Source organism: Trachurus trachurus (assembly GCF_905171665.1).
Source record: "Trachurus trachurus genome assembly, chromosome: 3".
Taxonomy (NCBI): Eukaryota; Metazoa; Chordata; class Actinopteri; order Carangiformes; family Carangidae; genus Trachurus; species Trachurus trachurus.
Genome location: NC_139893.1, coordinates 572764 through 593529, shown reverse-complemented (window position 1 = coordinate 593529; position 20766 = coordinate 572764). Strand labels below are relative to the sequence as shown.

At 41.3% G+C, this 20766-nt stretch overlaps 2 protein-coding genes across 7 annotated transcripts in view; both read right to left on the bottom strand.

The window, feature by feature from the left end:
- The window catches only part of secisbp2l (SECIS binding protein 2-like), a 41842-nt gene extending 41224 nt beyond the window's left edge, over window positions 1–618 (bottom strand). For all 5 annotated transcript variants that reach the window (XM_083996663.1, XM_083996659.1, XM_083996660.1 and 2 more), the window contains exon 1: window positions 285–618. Coding sequence is in view for 4 of the 5 variants with exons in the window: in XM_083996659.1 (XP_083852785.1) it covers window positions 285–305 (21 nt within the window). In the remaining variant the exon portion in view is untranslated. The remainder of the gene's footprint in view (window positions 1–284) is intronic.
- Window positions 619–4221: 3603 nt separating this feature from the next.
- Window positions 4222–19068, bottom strand: cops2 (COP9 signalosome subunit 2). Of its 2 annotated transcripts, none has more exons than XM_083997106.1 (13): window positions 18893–19068; window positions 18152–18265; window positions 17545–17622; window positions 16530–16655; window positions 15246–15353; window positions 15050–15127; window positions 12196–12370; window positions 9171–9349; window positions 9006–9058; window positions 7627–7724; window positions 7448–7530; window positions 6689–6747; window positions 4222–4657 (listed from the first exon to the last, which is right to left on the bottom strand). In XM_083997106.1, the coding sequence occupies exons 1-13, from the start codon at window positions 18944–18946 to the stop codon at window positions 4513–4515; spliced, it is 1350 nt and encodes a 449-aa protein (XP_083853232.1). In that variant the 5' UTR covers window positions 18947–19068; the 3' UTR covers window positions 4222–4512. The 2 variants fall into 2 exon arrangements, with proteins under 2 accessions (XP_083853232.1, XP_083853233.1); XM_083997107.1 differs by having other exon boundaries at window positions 15246–15335.
- Between the last annotated feature and the right edge of the window lie 1698 nt (window positions 19069–20766).

Sequence of the window (20766 nt, the reverse complement as noted above, 5' to 3'; positions counted from 1 at the left end):
TAAACCTGTTATCTCGGGATAAAAACATGTGATTTACATGACGGAGCTTGAACTCATCAGCTCAGTCCGACTGTTGTATCTGTTTTATCCCCACGGCAACACAACACGATGACTGACACGGACCAGAACCAGGACCAGGACCAGGACCAGAACTAGAGACCCGAACCAGGACCAGGACTAGAATCCCGTTGTAAACACAAGTCCAATGACAATAAAGTATCTTGACATCTGGACCTGGACCAGACCCAGAAGACCCAGTAGACCCAGCACCAGACCGGTCCTACCTTGCTGTCGCAGCCGTCCATGTCAGGCCGCTCCCCGCAGACTGAGCCTCCTCAGGCCGCTGAAGCCGTCAGGACCGCGGCCTCCGCTGCAGCCGCTTCATGCCCGGGGAGGAAACCATCAAACACTCGCTGCTAACGGAGAGAGTTACTGACTGACGCCCAGTTCCTCCTCTGAACTCCGGCTACTGAGACCGATACTGGGGCTGGTAGAGGAGGCAGCCTCCCTCCCGTTACTGTTGCTGCTCCTCTGGTTCCTCCTCCTCCTGCTCCTGCTGCTCCTCCTGCTGCGTCAGCTGACCTGACGACCTGACGGCACCACAGCCCGAGATGAGCCGAGCTGACTGAGCCGCCGACAGGCAGCGAGAGGACTGGGGAGGGGGGAGGGAGGGAGGGGCTGGAGCGCTGGAGGAGAGAGTAACGACACCACGGGTTTTGTGCCTCTAGTGGCAGGATGTGGGTATTGCAAAAGCGCCCAGAAAATCCATTCACTCCAAAGTGGTACATTTTTAATTTTTTGGAAAATCTGGTAAAAGAAAAAAAAAAAAAAGCGTACATTTTTTTTAGAAGGAATTGGTAAAATTTCTCAAAGAAATTATAGAAAAAGTGGTAAAAAAAAAAAAAAAAAAAAAGGATATAGTAAAAAGTATGGTTTTTTTTATTGAGAAGAAACTGGTAAAAATTACTCAAGAATTCTAGAAAAAGTAGTGAAATTTTCCCCAAAAATTGTAGAAAAATGTGGTAAAACTTCTCAATACTACAAAAAGGGGTACAAATGTCTTTAAAATAATAGTAAAAAAAAGTAGAACAGAAAAATTGAGAAGAAACTGGTAAAATTTCTCAAAAAAATCTAGAAAAGTGGTCAAATTTCAACAAAAAAAAAACAGAAAAGAAAAAAAATTAAAACAATAATTAAAAAGTGAGAGGGTTTCACCTCTCACTTTGAGAACCATTGACATTTACTTTAGTTAGATACTGAAGTATTTATGCATTTTCAGTGGGTATACTGAGTATAGCTGAGTATCACATAGACTACACCACTGTGATGAAGAGAACAGAGGAGGAATGTGTCCAACTGAACAACAGAAGGTTTTAAAGCTGTGGTAGGCAGCAGGATGTGGGTTAAAGGTCCAGCCTGTGATATTTGTCAAGGTTTATTGGCAAAATCTAAATTTACTACCCATGAATATACAGTATTTGTGTATAATCGCTATAAAATTAAATTTGTTTGGTTTTCGTATCCTTATAATTATTCTTTTAAATACTTATAAAACAGAAAGGTGAATTAAAGTCGGGAAAATCAGGCCAGTGGTTTTGGAGAAAATGACTGAGGCCATTTTCGAAGATTTTTTTGACCAAAAATCAAATTTCTTCAAATTTCTCCAAATTCGGATATGTCATGTGGGGGGCCAAGGGGAGTCCAACGCAGAAGTTTGGTTGAAATCGGGCCAAAGGCCATCTTCGAAGATTTTTAGCCCCCGCGGATGTCGGAAAAGGTTTTTTTGACCAAAAATTGAGTTTCTTCACATTTCTTCAAATTTCTCCAAATTCGGATATGTCATCTGGGGGGCCGAGGGGAGTCCAACGTAGAAGTTTGGTTGAAATCGGGCCAAAAGCCGTCAAATTACGGTTGCCCCAAATTACCTTTTTTAAGGTTGTCACCCTATTAATTTAAGTTTAAAAACACTAAAATATCTTTGTTTGAAGCTTTCACATACATGCATGTTCCAAATGTTTGGAAAATGGCCAAATATCTCTTTAAGTATTTAAAAAATGGGCCACTCAAAGGTCTTATCCATCTTTGACCAACATCACAAGCAACTCAGTCGTATTTTTCATGCTGCATTCACGTGAAATTGGGCAGACGGCAGACGGACGACAGCCGCTCCGGTGTCTCCGCTGAGTTTCCGTGGTTACCGTTACCGTCACGCTGCCACTGAAGGTAAAAACATGGCGACACCACATGGCAGCAGCACCGAGCTTACCCGCTCCATGGAGATATGAATGATATGAACGGCTCATTCAGAGCTGAAAGGAACACTTCACTTTGTTGATGGGGGGATTACTGGTTAATGAAAAACAGACTGAAGAACCAAATAATCCATTTTCATGAATAAGATAACAGGAGAAGTTACACAATGTCCCTTTAAAGGTGAAGTCAACGTGTCGATATTGACTCAAAGAGTGTTACTTTATTATAGGAACCCAAATGAACTGAACACATAGCACATTGGAAAACAGACAGGGAGCGTTGTAAAAGGTTTGACAGCAGAAATGATATGTAGGCACTTGAAGGATTAAAACCTGGGTGGACAACCCAGTCAACTAGCTGCTGGAAATTCATAAGCTTCCATTTGAGTCCGAGATCTCAAGCCTTTCCATCTCCAAAGCTCCACTTGCTGTGGCCAACGGTCTTCTCTATCTATCTGTTCCAGAAATAGAATGGTTTCTGATCAGGCCAGTTAACATGTGGTTTTTCACAATAGGTGTTGCATTGTTTGGAGACAGCCTGAAACTTTCCAGTAGCTAGTAGAAAGGCTATCTGGGACTCAAATGGAAGCTTATGAATTAAGGAAGTTTTCTATATACATGTTAGGCATAGATATTCTCCATAAAGTGCTGAAAAATAATCATTTTCATGAGAACAGTACTTTTTTTTTGTCTTTTTTGGGATGTTGAGGGTGATATCTTAAAGTTGAGTTGCAACAAACCCCAGAATCTTTTTTTCCTGCCTCCCCCTGTGTCAAGATACTCTCTGCCAAATGTTATAGTTGTATGACTATTTATGCCATTGTAGTACCTAAATATTTGCATTTACATAATTTCTCCAGCAAAACTACCCAGAAAGGGGTTTTGTCCCCTGTAGCTTTCCAGCAGCTAGTTGACAGGTTGTCCACCCAGGTTTTAATCCTTCAAGTTCCTAGATATAATTTCTGGTGTCAAACCTTTTACAACACTCCCTGTCTGTTCTTTTGCTTTGCCCCCTGGGTATCCACCACTTTATTTTCCCATGATCCATTGCGTCACACCACAACGGAAGTGGTTTTAGTAGCATTCTAGCGAGCGGCTAACTGGTAGCGTTAGCCACCGGTGTAGGGACCAAATGTGGGGGCTCTGGGCTGCCAAAACCGTTTTGACTAAATCTGATGTTTGTAAAGTCTATAAAACTAATTATTGAACAAACATTACTATTTCTGTGTGCACGTTTTTGTAATTAGTCATGGTTATCGTAGTTGTTAGCTTTACTGCTGCTAACAGCAGCAGCTAAGCTAACAGCAGGACGTCAGCTGTTAAAACCCTCCTGTTGTGGGACACGACATGAAACTACTCCAGTTAGCTCAGTCATGTTGGAACTAGGATATCCGCTGGAGAAAATATGTTTTTTCATGGGCCGTTTATTGAGTTATTGTTTATTGACACTGCTAACGGCTAACAGCTAACGGTTAGCCCAGCTAATCTAAAATGTTTGTTCAACAATTAGTTTTATAGACTTCATAAACATCAGAGTCACAACGGTGATATAGTGACGTGAAAATGTGACATAAAGCTAAAACCTCGTCCGTATTCTCATTAAAATGAGGTGATGATTATAAATAAAGTCGTCACGGCCGATGTCTATCAACCAGTCTATGCTATCAACAATACAGTCACGGTGGAATGGATCGTCATGGCGACACCCAGCCTCATTCTACGGAAAGTGGTGGATAGCACCACCAGCTAACGCTAACGCTACGACCGGTCTGCAGCACCACAACACTAGATGGTTCGGACATAAAAACGTTTATTGGACAGTTGAAGTGCAGCCAGTCAAAAGGCAGCTCGACCTTTAGTGCTGAGAGAAATCTTCTTTATTACCAACAGGCAACAGTATACATTAAAATACTGTGTACACGCTTTCATACACATCTGGACTTCTTTTTTCTTCTTTTTTTTTATTGTGTGTGTGTGTGTGTGTGTGTGTGTGTTTGTTTTCTACATATCTGAAGCATCTGTGTGTGTTGCACATGGAAGGATCGGCCAATCGGGAACACAAAAACAAAAACGAGTGTCAGTGGTTTCGCGGCGCGGTCGAGTCGAGTCGTCTTCACCGTGTTTCTGCTCAGAGGACCAACGTGAAGAAGAAGCACAGTAACATATTTCTGTATGGATGTATATTCCTTCCAACATGCCATCCATCGTCTCTCCGGGCTCGTGTGATGTCACCATGACGACGACGATGATGATGTCGTCATCATGTGAGCTTGCTGACGATGGCTTGGTTCAGAGAGTTCAGCTGATTAGTCCATTTGTCTAAGGCGGTGTAGCGAGCGCCGCCTCTCTTCTGGTAGTCCAGCTCCAGCAGCTGGTTCACCTGGTCGATGCGGCCGTGGATCGTGCTGCAGCGGGCGTAGAGGACAGAGGACACGGATGTTAGATTTACAGACAGTGCTGTACCTTCTGTTAAAGGGATAGTTCAACATTTAGTCAAATTGGCCCATTGCCATAATCCCTATAGTCGTAGCAGTAGGTTTGTCGTTACTAGGGATGTCACGATTATAGATTTTCTTTGTACTATTATTGTCAGAGAAATAATCACGGTGTTACGATTATCATGATTATTATTATTATGCATTAATTAATTTACATCATATGAATGTGTAAAATCAAATACAGTCAAAATATAATTACATTACTAATTATTTACGCTAAATATTTTAAGTCTCTATTATTAATATATAACCATTGACCAATTATTAATCCTGCAGGGGAAGTGTTTTAAATATTCAAGTCATTAATTGTCACCAACACCAAATGTTTAAGTTTGTCATTGTTTTTTTTTAGCACAAATGACTTGCTAACATTTAAATTCCTACCAATCGTATGTTATGTTAGGTAAATGGACTCAGTATTTCTTAAATTTTCCTTTACTTTGGTGCAACATCTGCCTTTGTGTTTCCAACATCATCTTTTTTGGAAAGTGACGGTATTTAGGAATCTTTACGATTAATTAATTGTGGCGTTTAATACCACGATTAATTGTGAAAACAAGTAATTGTGACATCCCTAGTCGTTACCTTTAATTGTCGGTGCAAGTTAGTTAGTTTCATTTATTGTCCACGGTGTGGAAATTTGTTTTTGGTCTCATAAAAACAACAAGCAGGACAACAACACTTAACACACAGACATCTTCAGGGCAAACAGCAGGACAGCAGTGGCAGTTACATTACAACACATCAACATGGTGTTCAGTGCCCCAATTGCTTTAGGAATAAAGGAATTTTTAAAAATATTGTTACTATTTTTAGAACGGCGGAGCAGAGCCGTGAGCTGCTCAGAGCTACGCTACAGAGGCTCATTATGGGATTTCTTGGTTTCCCTCATCAAACTCATCAAATACTAGGGCTTTGACATCGAACTTCGTTATTCGAATATAATTCAAATATTTAAAGAAAAGTGATATTCGAACGAATATTAGGGCAGCTCTAAATATTCTAATCTGTAATAAGCATTATTTTTGGTAAATGTGTTTGCCTGAAAACGTAGTTTTCAATCCAGATTGGAGGCTTTTTTCAGCCTGTTGAAGTTGTGAAACGCAGCTCATTAGCATTGATCACCTGGGGCTCCTGTACTTACAGTATGACGTTATCATGAAGTTCGAATGTGATTTTTGGGACAAATGTCAAAGCCCTATCAAATACACAATCCAACAACTCCACAACGCTCTGGTGGACAAGTTGTGAGCTGCACATTCACCACGCTATGAGATAATAACACAACGTTACCACACAGAGTTGTTTTAGAGGGAAATACAGAGACTGATGATGAAAAACTGTCCCTGAAGGCAACGCGCATCAGAGGTTTTACATGAATTTCCCTCTACAACAACTCTGTGTGGTAACGTTGTGTTATTATCTCATAGCGTGGTGAATGTGCAGCTCACAACTTGTCCACCAGAGCGTTGTGGAGTTGTTGGATTGTGTATTTGATGAGTTTGATGAGGGAAACCAAGAAATCCCATAATGAGCCTCCGTAGCGTAGCTCTGAGCAGCTCACGGCTCTGCTCCGCCGTTCTAAAAACAGCTTGCACCGACAATTAAAGGTAACAAACCTACTGCTATGACTATAGGGATTATGGCAATGGGCCAATTTGATAAAATGTTGATGAACTATCCCTGTAAACACCCAAAGGAATCTCAAAGGACAATAAAACATGCTGGTTGTGTTTTCAGATCATTGTGTGTGTGTGTGTAGCAAAACAAACTAATTGTATGTTTAGATATTTGAGTCTTGACAGTTCAGAGTGATGTGGTGTTTTCCCTCTCGGTCTGTGACGTCAGTGAACCGGTCCGGCTGCAACATGAAGCTGTAGCAGCAGATTAACTACGACACAGTGACGAGCAGAGCAGCAGATATGAGGAACTACTCACTTATCCAGGATGCACTGCACCAGCAAACTCTCCACATCGCACACGTCGATGTTCAGCTCCTGAAACACAAACGACACATTAACACATTAACATCCAGGAGGATCCATGTTGATGCTGAAACTGGATTTCATTTATTCATTCGTATTAAAAGGGATAGTTCACTCATTATCTCCTCCTCCCCCTCATGTGGACTAAGGGCTGGGAGAAGTTTCAGGGCGTATTCACACTAGGCTCGTTTGGTCCGCTTGAAACAGACTTTTCCTCTGGTGCGGACCTTTTGGGGAGGTGTGATGAATACAAACTACTAGACTCTGGTGCTGCGGATCAAACCAGTGGACCGAGACCACCTCTGCAGCTGGGACTCGGTTCACTTGTTTGGTCGAATCGCACCAGATTCCCAAACGAACCCTGGTGTGATTCACGTACGGTGTGAATGCAAACTTTTTTGCAGTGAATACAAGACGGACATTACATACGAGCAGCATGGAGGTATTTGGATGTTTTTTGGTGTGTCTTTTTGTTATGAAGACAGTTGGTATCCATTAGCAACCGTCATATGGACATGCACTGCTACGCCGAGACCCCCTGTAACTCAGAGAAGCCACGGAGGACTCTGAAACTTCTCCCAGCCCTTAGTCCACATGAGTGGGAGGAGGAGATAATGATGAACGAAATTTCAATTTTGGGTGAGCTATCCCTTTAAACAATGTGTTACTCAGATGCTTGTTGTATTTAATGTGGAACAATCCAATAACTGACCTTAGAGATGAAGGGGATGTGTATTCTGGTGTAGGGTTTGATGAGTTTGATGAGGACTTGAGTTCTGATGTTCCTCAGCAGCTCTGCAACACAACAACGTTACAGCATCAGGACCAGTTCTAACCGGTTTCTGCAGCTTTCTGAGCAGCAGCGTGCAGCAGCAGCGTGAACTAACTCACCCTCTATGTGCTCTCTGATGAACGGGTCGTCCATTATGTTGCTGTGATTTGTTTTCAAGATTTTCTCAAACTCGGTGATGTCATTGTTCTGGTAGGCGCTGCAGGGACAAACACACAGAGATGTTAGAGATGTTAGAGCGGCGACATTGTGCCGTCAGGACTCTCATCCTGTAACTCTAACACACACCCACAGACTCTCATCCTGACGGCTGTCAAACACATTCACAGTCTCATATGAACACTCTTCTTATCTCAGTCTGGGCTGCCTGCTCTTAGTTTCTTGTTGATGCAGTAAAAATCTTAAATATAAGCACATTTACAGTACAGGCCAAAAGTTTGGACACACCTTCTCATTCAGTGTGTTTCCTTTATTCTCACTGAAGGCACCAAAACTATGAATGAACACATGTGGAATTAACAACAAAGTGTGAAATAACTGAAAACACTGTTTCTTTTCTTCTTTGTCTTCTCTTTCTTCTTTTCTTCTTCCTCTCCTTCTTCCTCCTCCTCCTCTATCTCTGCCCCCACCAATTCTAGTTTCTTCAAAGTAGCCCCCCTTTGCTCTGATTACTGCTTTGCAAACTCTTGGCATTCTCTTGATGAGCTTCAAGAGGTGAACCTTCAACCTGACCTGAACATGGTTTTCACTTCACAGGTGTCAGTGTGAAGCCTTGTCAGGTTCATTAGTGGAATTTCAGTGAGAATCTACAATGTAAATAGTCATGAAAATAAAGGAAATGCATTGAGTGTGTCCAAACTTTTGGCCTGTACTGTATATTAGAGAGCCGAAGCGGAAGCAGGAAGTAACGTCGCCATGGGACCTCAACTCAGAAAAAAGGTTTGATTCCCGGCTCCCCCAGTCCGCATGTCGAAGTGTCCTTGGGCAAGACACTGAACCCACACTTGCCCTCCGATGTGTTATCGGATGTATGAATGTGTGTGAATGATTAGTCTGTGAACAGCTGTGTGAATGTGTGTGAAAGGGTGAATGTGACCGTTACATTGTAAAGCGCTTTGAGTGGTCTGAGTGACTAGAAAAGGGTTCTATAAGTGCAAGTCCATTTACCATTTACCATTATTATTAGGCTATTATTATTATTATTATTATGTTGTGAGGTCTGTGGCGGTCCCAAATGTTAATTAATGGGGTCACTTCAATCTTGATTATTCAGTCTGAACTTTTTTTGTTTAACAAAATGATCAAAGGATGTAGGTTTCATTAACGGCAAAAATTCATTTTTACTTTTTACTTTTACTTTGAAAGTTCATTTCAGAGCCTGTACTTTTTTACTTTTACTTGAGTAAAGGAGTTGAATCAGTACTTCTACTTCTGCCACCTCTGAACATCAAAACAACTCAACATGTGGATGTTTTCTTACCTCACTAAGTTTGTCATGGCCAGGATCTCTGGGTCGTTTTTATACGGTTTGGCCTGTGGAGGAGAAGATGAACAACAGTTAAAGTTTTACATTTAAACAGCAGCAGTTGTTTAAACGTGTGGTGTCTCTATGTTGGTCTCAGACTAAACGTGTGGTGTCTCTGACCTCCTGGGAGTCGAAGGGGTTGATCCCAGACTTCATCAGCATGTTGGCCAACACCAGGTACTTCAGACACGTCGTCCTCCTCGGGCTGCCGGACTCGTCGTAGTTCTTAAAGGCCTCAAAGAAATCTGTGTGTGCTTTCTCAAACTCTCCCTCTCTCAGGTGCATCTTCCCTCCGCACTCTGCAGGAGGAAACCACAGGTCAGTCAGCATGACATCATCAACCAGCAGCATGACGTCATCAGTCAAAAAAGTTTAGGAGCGGGAAACCACAGGTCAGTCAGCACAGGTCAGTCAGCACAGGGTTTATACAGGAATATATACAGGTTTATACAGGAATCTTGAAGTTAATTTCAAAACCTTTTTAAGACTTTTTCAAGACCTTCTCAACATTTTTTAATACCTCACCTCCACTTCAAGCTGTAACCATTTACATCAGTGACACTTTTAAATGAACAGTTTTAGTTTTTGTGATAAAGACGATAGACCACTATGATACAACAGAATTCAAAAAAGGCTGAGATAATAAATCAAAGGCAAAGTTTATCAAAAAAAGCATTGCTCAACTCTCAAAAAAACAAAAACAACAATCTTCTTTTCTTTTTCATGAACCGGTTCATCTTTGTTTTTTAATAAAACAAATAAATTCACACACTTTTACAATGTTTTTTACAACGCAAACTCTTGGACAGCTGATTCAGAAAAAATACCTTCAAAATGTAAGACTTTATAAAGTCATGAAAATACTTTTTAATACTTTTTAAGGGTCTTAATTTTCCCAAAATTGATTTATCACCTTTTAATACTTTTCAAGACCCCCCAGCATGACATCATCAACCAGCAGCATGACATCATCAGATGACCAGATAGTGGTGGCCTGGGAAAACCCTTCACATGGTGGGATTTTGACATTTTCATTTTTTGATATTTCCATAAACTAGAAGTTTTCAGCCATTCATAACTGTTTGAATAACTGAGATAGGCTATCCCTCTCAGATCAAAAGTTATGGGCATTTTAATCTATTATGACAAAAGAACGTTGCTGTTTTAACCCTCTAAAGACGAGTGTTTTACAAAACATTAAACAGCTTCTGAACCGTTTATGATAGAGACGAGCTGTAAACTGTATCTGAATCGTGTGATTTCCTGCTTTCCGAGGGTCTTTGAACGGTGCCTCTGTGACAAGAAGGGACTGTATAGGGTGCGTGTAATCACGTGGTACGGGAACAGATGCTAACCTAGCGTAGCATCGATGCTAATTCGAACGTAGCATCGATGCTAAACTGTACGTAGCATCGATGCTAAACAGAACGTAGCATCGGCGCTAAACAGAACGTAGCATCGATGCTAAACCGAACGTAGCATCGGCACTTGCACATGTTTTACAAAACATCAACAACATATTATAACTTCTGAACAGTTTGTGATAAAGATCAGCTGTAAAAAGCATCTGGATCATGGGATTCTCTGCTTTCCGAGGGTCCTTGAATGTTTCCTCTACAATAACAACGGACCTCCTCTCCTCTAGCTGCTGCTGCTGCAGCTCAGCTGGAAATGAAACGCTTTACTTGCCACAAAAACATAAAAATAAGTACTTTCCGTTTTGTTTTCTTAAAATATTTATTCACCACGATGTCGTAGAGAGTTCAAAGTACCAGAATCACACTAAATATCTAAATCGTGGAAATACTGTAGTACTTTTTCACCTAGTTTGGCTATTTGCCACAATAGAACGTCCGTGACTTCCGAAGGGTTTTCCCAGGCCGCCACACATACGTGGTACAGGCATTGAGTATTCTGTCATGTATCTTCCTATATGTAGTAGCCAGATAGTTATAGTGATTTATTTAATGAATCCTGTTCCTTAATACTATGTATTGCTGATGCTCTATGACGGCAGCACTAAGAACTGATTCTATTATGAGCACTAACTACCTTGTGCCACCGCAAACGTGTGTTATGGCCTCACAAATGTATATTTATTAATGTGAATTGAAGGTGTCTTTGGTATTTTGGTGCTATCGTTTTTTTTAAGGTTGCCTTTTATCATCAGGCAGAGGGACTGGCCATGAAAACTAGCTTTTTTTTTATCTAACTCTGGTGCATTTACATTTGTTTTTTACAATGTTTTATTAATGTACATTGTCCCTTGTCAATGAATGAAACTGAAAGTGAAGCCAGCGTGTGTTTCTATTGGCCACCTACCTCTGATGACGCCCATATTAGTCCAGTAATTTAAGGCCAAAAAAGGGGTCAACGTTAAACAAATTGCAACAGAAGCAAACTCAACTGATTTTGTATCCTCAGCATGTCCTGAGTGAGTCCTGAGTTTTTTAACTGTAATATGTTAACAAGATTGAACAAGACATTTTCACCTGCTCTACTCAATGTTTAGATCAGGTGCTGTATGTATGCAAATTAGCCATATGTAATTGGATTATGCACTGTTGGCTCATGTCATACCTGCTCTACTAAGGATGTGGCTGTCTTGAAAAATTGCAGTCATCTTGAAATTTAAAGTGGTCAATTTGTCGGTTGACCGATGGAGTCAACTCATTCCAATTTTCATGCCGGTACCACCACAGCAACTTCATATATACATGTGCCGTCAAAACGGTGGAATTTATGCAAATTTATGCAGATTTATGCAAATTTGCTCATGTTAACAAAGAATTTCAAAAAACGTGTAATACATTTTTTGTTTGTCTTAATGTAAGTAATCAACTCAGTAATTTTCATGGAGATATCTAAAGGTTAAAAATTTTACCCTATTCATGTGAAAACATTTTTTTATATGCGTATTATGGGATATGTTTGGGTGTTTTTCTAAACTTTCCCCTAATGGGATTCTTCTGGGCTTTTTTTCCTTCACTCAGGACATGTTGAGGAAACAAAACCAGTTGAGTTTGATTCTGTTGCAATTTGTTTAACCTTTTCTCATAAAATGACTGGACTTATGATGAGAGGGTGAGGGATGTCACCTACCTCTGATGACGCCCATGATGAGAGGGTGAGGGATGTCACCTACCTCTGATGACGCCCATGATGAGAGGGTGAGGGATGGCAGACTTGATGTGCAGCGACTGCTCGTACAGCGCCTTCAGCTTCTTGTTGTTCTTCTGAGCCGTGTACATCTGGATCTCCAGAGCGTAGATCTCCAGCAGCTGGGTGCCCTTCTTCAGGTCGTCCTCGCCGTCGTCCGTCTGGCCCACATGAAAGACCAGAGAAAACCAACCAGTTCATATTAAAAGGGATAGTTCACACAAAATTCTAATGTATTGAAGCCCCGACGTGAGAAAATGTTCAGAAAAAATGTTTTAAAGAGCAACTAAACCCCTCAGTTTTGGATGACGTGCTCTAAGCTTGAAATTCAAAAAATGCCTTGATTATGGGCGGGACTCAGGAGCACTCTCCGATCCCCCCTCCCCCTCCCCTGCGCCCCATTCACACCCGCGAAATCACACAAAGGAGAAAAAAAAGTAATAAACACACATCAATTCAACACTTCTGCTAGCGCTAACGAGCTACTAACGAGCTACTAACAGCACTAGTAGCGGACACTACTAGGAGCCCTGACACAGTGCATCTACAGCTGATCCGCCGGCTCGTTAGCTCGTTAACGGCTCGTTAGCGTCGGCAGCACTAACGATTCCCGTTCAGGCAGCTGTTAGCAGCCGTTAGCCGCAGCAGAGCAGCTAGACTGCCTAGCAACCGTTAGCGGCAGGCAGCAGCCGGTGCTGATTGGTCGGGGAGCTGGTGGCCGGTGACGAAAGCTGCCTCCAAAACGTCATCTGCCTCCATCTCAGCCAATAGGAAAATGTGATTGTAATAGCCGTGTTTCAACCCATAGAGGGCAGTCACTCTACATTTTTACTACAAAATACACCAAGTTGAAATATTTTGACTAAAATGTCAAAAGTTGGACCAGAATCAACTGACAACACTACCTTATACCCAAATATATTTGTTTTCAGCAGAAAAAAGTGGTTTAGGGGTTTAGTTCCTCTTTAAGCTTGTTTTGTAGTTCCCAGCACTGCTCTTCCTGGTCCGTCAAAATCTCGCGTGATTTGCACTGACACCCAGTTCACGGCTCCGCAAGCCGCGAGATTCCGGCAGAGCAACACTGGGAGCTTCCGCTACAAAACAAGCATGAAATATAGACTTATTTAATTTTTTTCTGAACAATTTCTCATGTTGGGGCTTCAATACAAGAGGGACATTACATACGAGCAGCATGGAGGTATTTGGATGTTTTTTGGTGTGTCTTTTTGTTACGAAGACAGTTGGTATCCATTTGCAACCGTCATATGGACATGCTCTGCTACGCCGAGACCCCCTGTAACTCAGAGAAGCCACGGAGGACTCAAGTCCTCAGGAACAAAAGTAAAACTGTTCATTAGGGATAACCTAAGTACATTTCATATCTTCAAGCTGTGATATGAGAGGTTGCCAGTGTTTATAGAAAGAGTGCATTTGTTGTAATTTGGTTTTGTTCTGTTTACAACACTTGTTAATGAGGCACAGGTCTGCATATTTAAAGGGACAGTGTGTAACTTATTTGGCTTTTTTTTCACATTCTACATCGCGGAGGCAAAGTCTTTTCCACTTGGGGCTTTTCCTTCACCTTTCAGACGGGACAGAGCTCCGTGGGAAACCACAGGTCCACAAGCATGCACGATAAAAAAAAAAGCCACATCACCGTCGCACCAAATGCACGCGGCTACGGCGCCGCTTTGGGTTGTGAGAACTCTTCATATCTGAATAGAGATGCACATTTTTAATTTTTTTTCTGACCGATAACCGACGCTCGTTAATAAGCCGGTGCATATTCTCATTTGTCCAGGTCATAGTATTTCAAAGGAGGTTAAATCGAAAGCAACTGGACTTAGTTATTTGTCTAGGAAGACGTTTCACCTCTCATCCAAGAGGCTTCATCAACGCGACGCTCGTTAACCGATTATTAACCGTTAACCGATAAGATTAAGACACTTGCGGCGCACGGCAAAAAAAAAAAAATATCGCTCCAATTTTTTTTGCCGTTAAATACACACGTGTGCCGCGACAGCTGATCAGTGTGCTCTGTCTCAGCTGATCGCGCTCATGTGGTGGTTAGATCGTCCAATGTAGAACTGTTTTTATAAAGTGCAGCCAAACACCAGGCTGAAGGAGCAGCAGAGCTCCTCTGTGGAGCTGCAGGTGAACAGGCTGGAGAGCAGCCACATCCTCGTCCTCTTTTTTTTTTTTTTTTTCCTTCAGCGCCGTAGTTACAGGTGATTCACGTCTATGTCCATGTAGCTACATTTATTGTCTGATCTTCCTTCACGGCGGCTGCTGCTCATACTGTCAGTCCTCCTGTGTAACTTTTTGCTTCGAAATATGACTGAAGGCAGTGAACTCTGCACGTGTCGACACGCCCCCATGAGTTGATGACATAAGGAGCTAATAAAATAAATAAATAACCGATAGTATTAATCGGTCAAAGTTCTTGTTATCGGTTAACGGTTAAACGGTTAATCATGTGCATCCCTATATCTGAATGATTCACACAAGTCACCTAATTGGCCATGAACAAAACAAAGCTAAAGTTATTGTTAGCAGTTAGTTTGTGTGTTAATCCTCGGCAGAGTGAGTGAGCGCTGCGATCTGGAATCTGAACACTGGATGTCACAGTTTTCCCCGCATTTCACACACTGGGGCTTTAATTTAATTGTTTAATTGAGTACTCTGTCGTATGAAGTATCCAATCATGTCGATACAGCTGTTTTTGTGCAATGGTATGGAATTGTTTGTTAAGTGGATGTATGTGTTTTTATTGCGTGGCAAAGCAGTTTCCTGTTGTTGTTAATGAACCAAATTAAAGTCCAGAAAGAAATGTCTTTTACCTGACAGGACTGGTGCAGCTGCCTGAGGATCTTCTGCAGCTTCCCGTACTCTTCCCTCTCCAGATACAACTTCCCCAGCTGCAGAGGACAAACAGGACAAACAGGAAGAGAAGAGAAGTCGCTGAGTTACGAGGAAGAACGTCGCCGAGCTACTTACGACCTAGAGGCGCGAGGAGGAGGAGGAGTCATCTCGTACCTTGGTGTTGGTTTTAAACCACAGTCGGTCGTTCTTGGCGTCTTTCAGAGCTTCCAGCGTGGTTTCATAGAACTCCTGCAGCAGGTCCATCTGGAAACACACGGTGGCCTACGTTTACATGACACTTGAAGAAACTGAATTTAAAATAATTGATTTCCTTAATCCGACTACAACTGGACAACTGAAGTGCAGGTAAACACCTCAGTCCGACTGAAATCAGAGTTGGAGAACTCCGATTAAGACACCCAGATGATGCGATTGGAATTCGATTTTCTCCGTCATGTTTACACCTTAGTCGGAGTAGAACTGGACAATGCATGTGTGTAGGGAAGTCACGATTATAGATTTTTTTGGTATGATTATTGTCAGAGAAATAATCACGGTGTTACGATTATCACGATTATTATGCATTCATTAATTTCACAACACTATGAATGTGTAAAATCAAATATAGTTAAAATATACATTACTAATTATAAAGTATTTTAAATATCTATTAAAATATGACCAATTATTAATCCTCCAGGGGAAGTGTTTGAAATATTCAAGTCATTAATTGTCATCGATACCAAATTTTTAAGTTAATTTTAATCTTTTTTTTTATTACAAATGACACTCTAACATTTAAATTCCTACTAATTCAGTGTTACTTTAGTTAAATGGACCAGTGTCTGTGCATTTACCTTTACTTTGGCGCCACATCTTCTGACACGGTTCATACATAATCTTTTTTTGGAAAGTGACGGTATTTAGGAATCTTTGCGATCAATTAATTGTGGCGTTTAATACCGTGATTAATTGTGAAAACAAGTAATTGTGACATCCCTACATGTGCGCATGCTTCACAACAGTAGAGACGGCACCAAGTGGAGCAGAGAAGCCGCCCGAACCAGGCAAAGTAAAGAAGAAAACCCAACGTCAGCGCCGAGTCAATGCATTTAACACAAAAGCCTGCCTGGAACGCAGCATTAGCGAAAACGACCGGACCACTTACTTCTGCTTTAAGCTACTACGTTGTTTATATTCAGTTTTTTACGAGGTGACAGAGAAGTCAACAGGACAGAGGCGTATTAACCTGCTGAAACAACGGGTGACGCCATGAGGGGGCGATGGACCCGTCAGTTATTAGATTTTCTCAGTTGCATGTAAACTGGGACAAGGACAGAAGTCCGACTTGACGCCAAAATCTAATTTTGAGCCGAGCTGGATGAAGCTGCATGTAAACTACTGACTGAGACACGTTAGAGCAGCAGAGTCTCAGCGTGAGACCGGCGTCGTCCTCACCTGCTTGGAGGTGGAGATGTAGTCCAGGATGGAGTTGATGGACTTCTCCGAGTAGTTCCTGGTCACGGCGCTCCGGATGTACGTCAGCAGCTGCTTGTACCGGTTCATCATCTCTGGGAAGTTGGTCTACGGGCCAATCAGAACAAGGCAGGTTAGTTATTAGTACTACAGCACATTTCTACAAACCACTTGAATCAATGTTCAATGAACACAAACTGCACCTGCACTTAATAATTTAAACTGTCCATTGCATTTGTTATGTTTTCACTGTCCTGTCCTGTACTTATTTATTTATGTGAAAAGAAATGAACACACACACATCACCACAGAACGTTCCAATTATGTTTAAACATAAAATGGCAAATAAATGAATCTTGAATCTTGAATCAAAGCTCTTTACACAGCATCATCACAGCATCCTCTGTCCTTACACCCTCACATCCACTCAGGAAAAACTACCCAATGAGCAGTGTTGTTTTCATCAACGATAACGAAAACATGACCAGACGTGTGTGATGCATAATCCTTAGACCAGAAAGTATTTGCCTTTGGGTGGAAACATTATATATATGTGTAAAACCATTCCTTTATTATTGGTGGAAATAGCCGATCTACAAGCTCACAATGTGTTGCTGAACTTATAGATCTGCTATTTTCACAACTTGTGTGTGACACTCTTGTATGATGAAGTAGGCCAGGGCATCAATTCATAAAAAAATCTGTTGAAATATGTTGGAAAAAAGTTAAAAAGTTGAAATATAGAGATAAAAGGATTCTGCCCAACAGCAATCTACAATAGCCTACTACAATTATTTATTTTCTTTTACCAAAACTGACTAAAACCTTTTTGAGTTTTCGTCGACTAAAACTATCACATATAGAAATGACTAAAATTGACTAAAACTAATAAACATTTTAGTCCAAAAGACTAAAACTAAGACTAAATCTAAAATGCCTGCCAAAAACAACACTGCAAGTGTGTGTGTGTGTGTGTGTGTGTGTGTGTGTGTCCTACCAGCTTGAAGTTGATCTTGATCATCTGTTTCAGAGCTTTGAAGCCCCACTCTCCTTTCTCTCCCTCCAGCTCCAACACCTGAGGACAGAAACAGTCAGGACTCATCTCTAACGGAGGGAAAACTGTCACAATGTCACGATGTCGCACAGCAGCTCTGCTCAGGATTAGTTGTCTGTTCCCTCCTTGCACCATTGAATTTAAATGTGTGCTAAATAAATAAACTCTAAACAATAAGTAGGCTGTGTGTCGTTTATAGTTGGTTTGTATAGTCACTTATGAAAATGAAAAGACCCACGGAAGAGCAGCTGCTGCTTTGCAAAAGCCAATGGGGATCTTAATCAACTAAACTACAATTTCCGTACAAGCGTATTGGTTTTGTGCATCGAGTTTGCAGCAGCATCATCATCATAGTTGATCTCTGATTATGTGGCTCAGATATCTGACTGTGTTCAGCACTTGATCAGCAAGGAAAGTTGTTCTCCTTATCCTCCTTCTTGTGTCTTTTTGTTGTGCAACGTGAGTGTGTGATGTTTATATATGTGTGTGTGTGTGTAACAGATGTGTCAGTGTGCTGAGGGACTGAGGGACTGAGGGACTGCTGCTCCACCTTCTGGAAGCTGCTGAGAGCCGCTTTGGGGTCGTCCTCCTTCAGGGCTTTGGAGTTGTAGTACTGGTTCTCCAGGTCCACGTTGGGCTCAGAGTTACTGTCCTCAGAGTACTCCTGCAGGACCAGAGGACACAACACGTTACATTACGTTTTATATATAATACTATGTTGTTGTTGTTGTAGTTGTTCTGACACTACTGTTTTTATGTTTTGGGACTGCGGATGGAAACTAGCACTAGCTGCTACAATCCGGCACATTTACATGTTTTTATTTGTCCATTAATGTGCATTGTCCCACACAAATAAACCAATAAATAAACTAAATAAACACGTTACAGTCCAGATATCACAGGCTCTCTCCTGTCTCTCGCACAGACCAACACACAGACCAACACACAGCTGCACACACCGAGGCTTCATGTTGCTCTGCAGCGCTGAGCCAGGAGCTAGCGCTAAGCTAAGCTAAGCTAACACCTCGCTGCTTAGTTTGTTTTTCTGGTTTAAATGACATTTATCATTAAATATTAATCATTATTACTACATTCACTGACTGAACCGAGCGGTGCAGCCGGAAACAGCCGACAGGTGGACAGGTGAAGTCGGTGCTGGTTGATGTAAACAGCTGCTTTAGCTCAGGAAGCTAGCGGCTAACAGCTAACAGCTAACTTAGCTCCATCAGCCGTTAGCGCCGCTTCACAACAACACTCCGCTCAGTTCAGATGGAAACAGGTCATTAAATACCAGGTCGTAATCCTCCTCATCGTCGCACATGAAGTCGTCTTCCATGTCCGACATGTTGGCGGTGCTCCCGGTCCGGGTCCTGGTCCTGGTTCTGGTCCTGGTCCTGGTCCTGGGTCGGAGAGAGACAGCGGCCTGTGCAGCGTCTTGCAGCGGGGGAGAGGAGCAGTCAGGGCGGCCAGGCGCAGCGGAGAGGGTCGGTCTCTAGGTGGAGCTGTTGCTCCGTCACACTGCACTGAAAAACATCCTACTATTACAGTAAATAATCATTTATTATTATTATATCATTGTATGTAGTAGCTTTTAGTCTCTTTTACTGTGTTGTGTGTCTGTTGTTGTGTTGTTCGTCCTTCCTATGGACCTTCCTATTATAGCCTATAGGCCTATACTATGGTAACTCAAGTTATCAAAATACTTTTTTTTTTTTTAGATTGAACGTTTTAACCTAAACGCACAGGGTTCAGATCCATTTAAAACTGATTTGTTATTTTAGATATAATTATTTTGATCATCCCCCTGGTCTGCCTCCCTACATGGACTGTGTAATATTGTTTTATTTACCAGTTATTTTAACCTATGTTTTTACTTCGCACTTAGGCCTAACACTTGACCTATTTTCAGTATCTCTATAGTGCATATTTTTTATATTTATCTAGTTATTCTACTGTTTTAAAGTCAGTTTTATTTGTCTGAGCTAGTGTATAATTGAATGACAATGAAATGACTACCGGTATCTATCTATCTATCTATCTATCTATCTATCTATCTATCTATCCATCCATCCATCCATCCATCCATCCATCCATCCATCCATCCATCCATCCATCCATCCATCCATCCATCCATCCATCCATCCATCCATCCATCCATCCATCCATCCATCCATCCATCCATCCATCCATCCATCCATCTAAAATTAGCAGGATGAAGAGAATTTATACTTATACCTATGCTCCTTTCTTACAGTAAAACAAAAACAAAATCAGATAGGCCTAGATCAGATGAAAATGTCATAATAATGAACCAGTTTACAGCCAATAATATACAAGTCAAAAATCCATAACCATTCTTTTGTATTACCATACATGTTTTTTTATATCATTTCCCTATGTTTTGCTCATATCCTCTTAAACTGGAAAATATTTGTAGCCTACAGCTTTTTACTTCAACTGTTTTAAGGAATTATCAGTTTATACAACAGATTAAACTGCTCATTGAGATATATAATGAACATCAACATGTCAACACTGATCAGTGATACATACAGTGTAACACAATATAATATAATATAATATAATATAAGACATCAAACTTCTCTCTGTTAATACTTCTGATCTGAGTTTTGGCATCAAAATAAACAGAAATACTGAAAATAAAAGTCTTCATCATGCAGATTTAGTTTGTATTATTCTCTTATAATATGGATGTGAACGGTGCAGTTTAAGTTTAAAGTAGCACCACCTATTGTACTCTAAGCTGCGTCTGTGTAAAAATCCTTGTGTTGAGTTATAAATGTGTTAGTTTCTGAGACTGTAAATATCATGAGCTCCAGTTGTGAGTCAGATTTCTGTCGGTTCGTGTTGATAAATGGATTTATTAGTGATGGAGGTCGAGAAAGATTTTATTACTGAAGAAGAAGACGACGGCGTCACTTCATCTCTTCCCTGTTCCAGAAACTTTACACAATCAGCGTTACACAACCTGCTGCTGGTGTGTCATCAACACTGTGTCATGAGTTTATTTCCCACAAACTGATCAGTGTGTGGGTGAAGAACTGGACTTCATCATCCGACGTGGACAGATGGTCCCAAATATTTACAGTATACAGACGTGGATCACTAACACCAATAGTACACACACACACACACACACACACA

Bases quoted from the DNA above. Each gene is read 5' to 3' on its own strand.
- cops2 (XM_083997106.1), bottom strand. From the start codon at position 18,946: ATGTCGGACATGGAAGACGACTTCATGTGCGACGATGAGGAGGATTAC. The intron at 18,266-18,892 runs GTATTTAATGAC...CTGGTCCTGCAG, and splicing joins ATGAGGAGGATTACGACCTG to GAGTACTCTGAGGACAGTAA. The intron at 12,371-15,049 runs GTAAAAGACATT...CATGTGGGCCAG, and splicing joins AGCTGCACCAGTCCTGTCAG to ACGGACGACGGCGAGGACGA.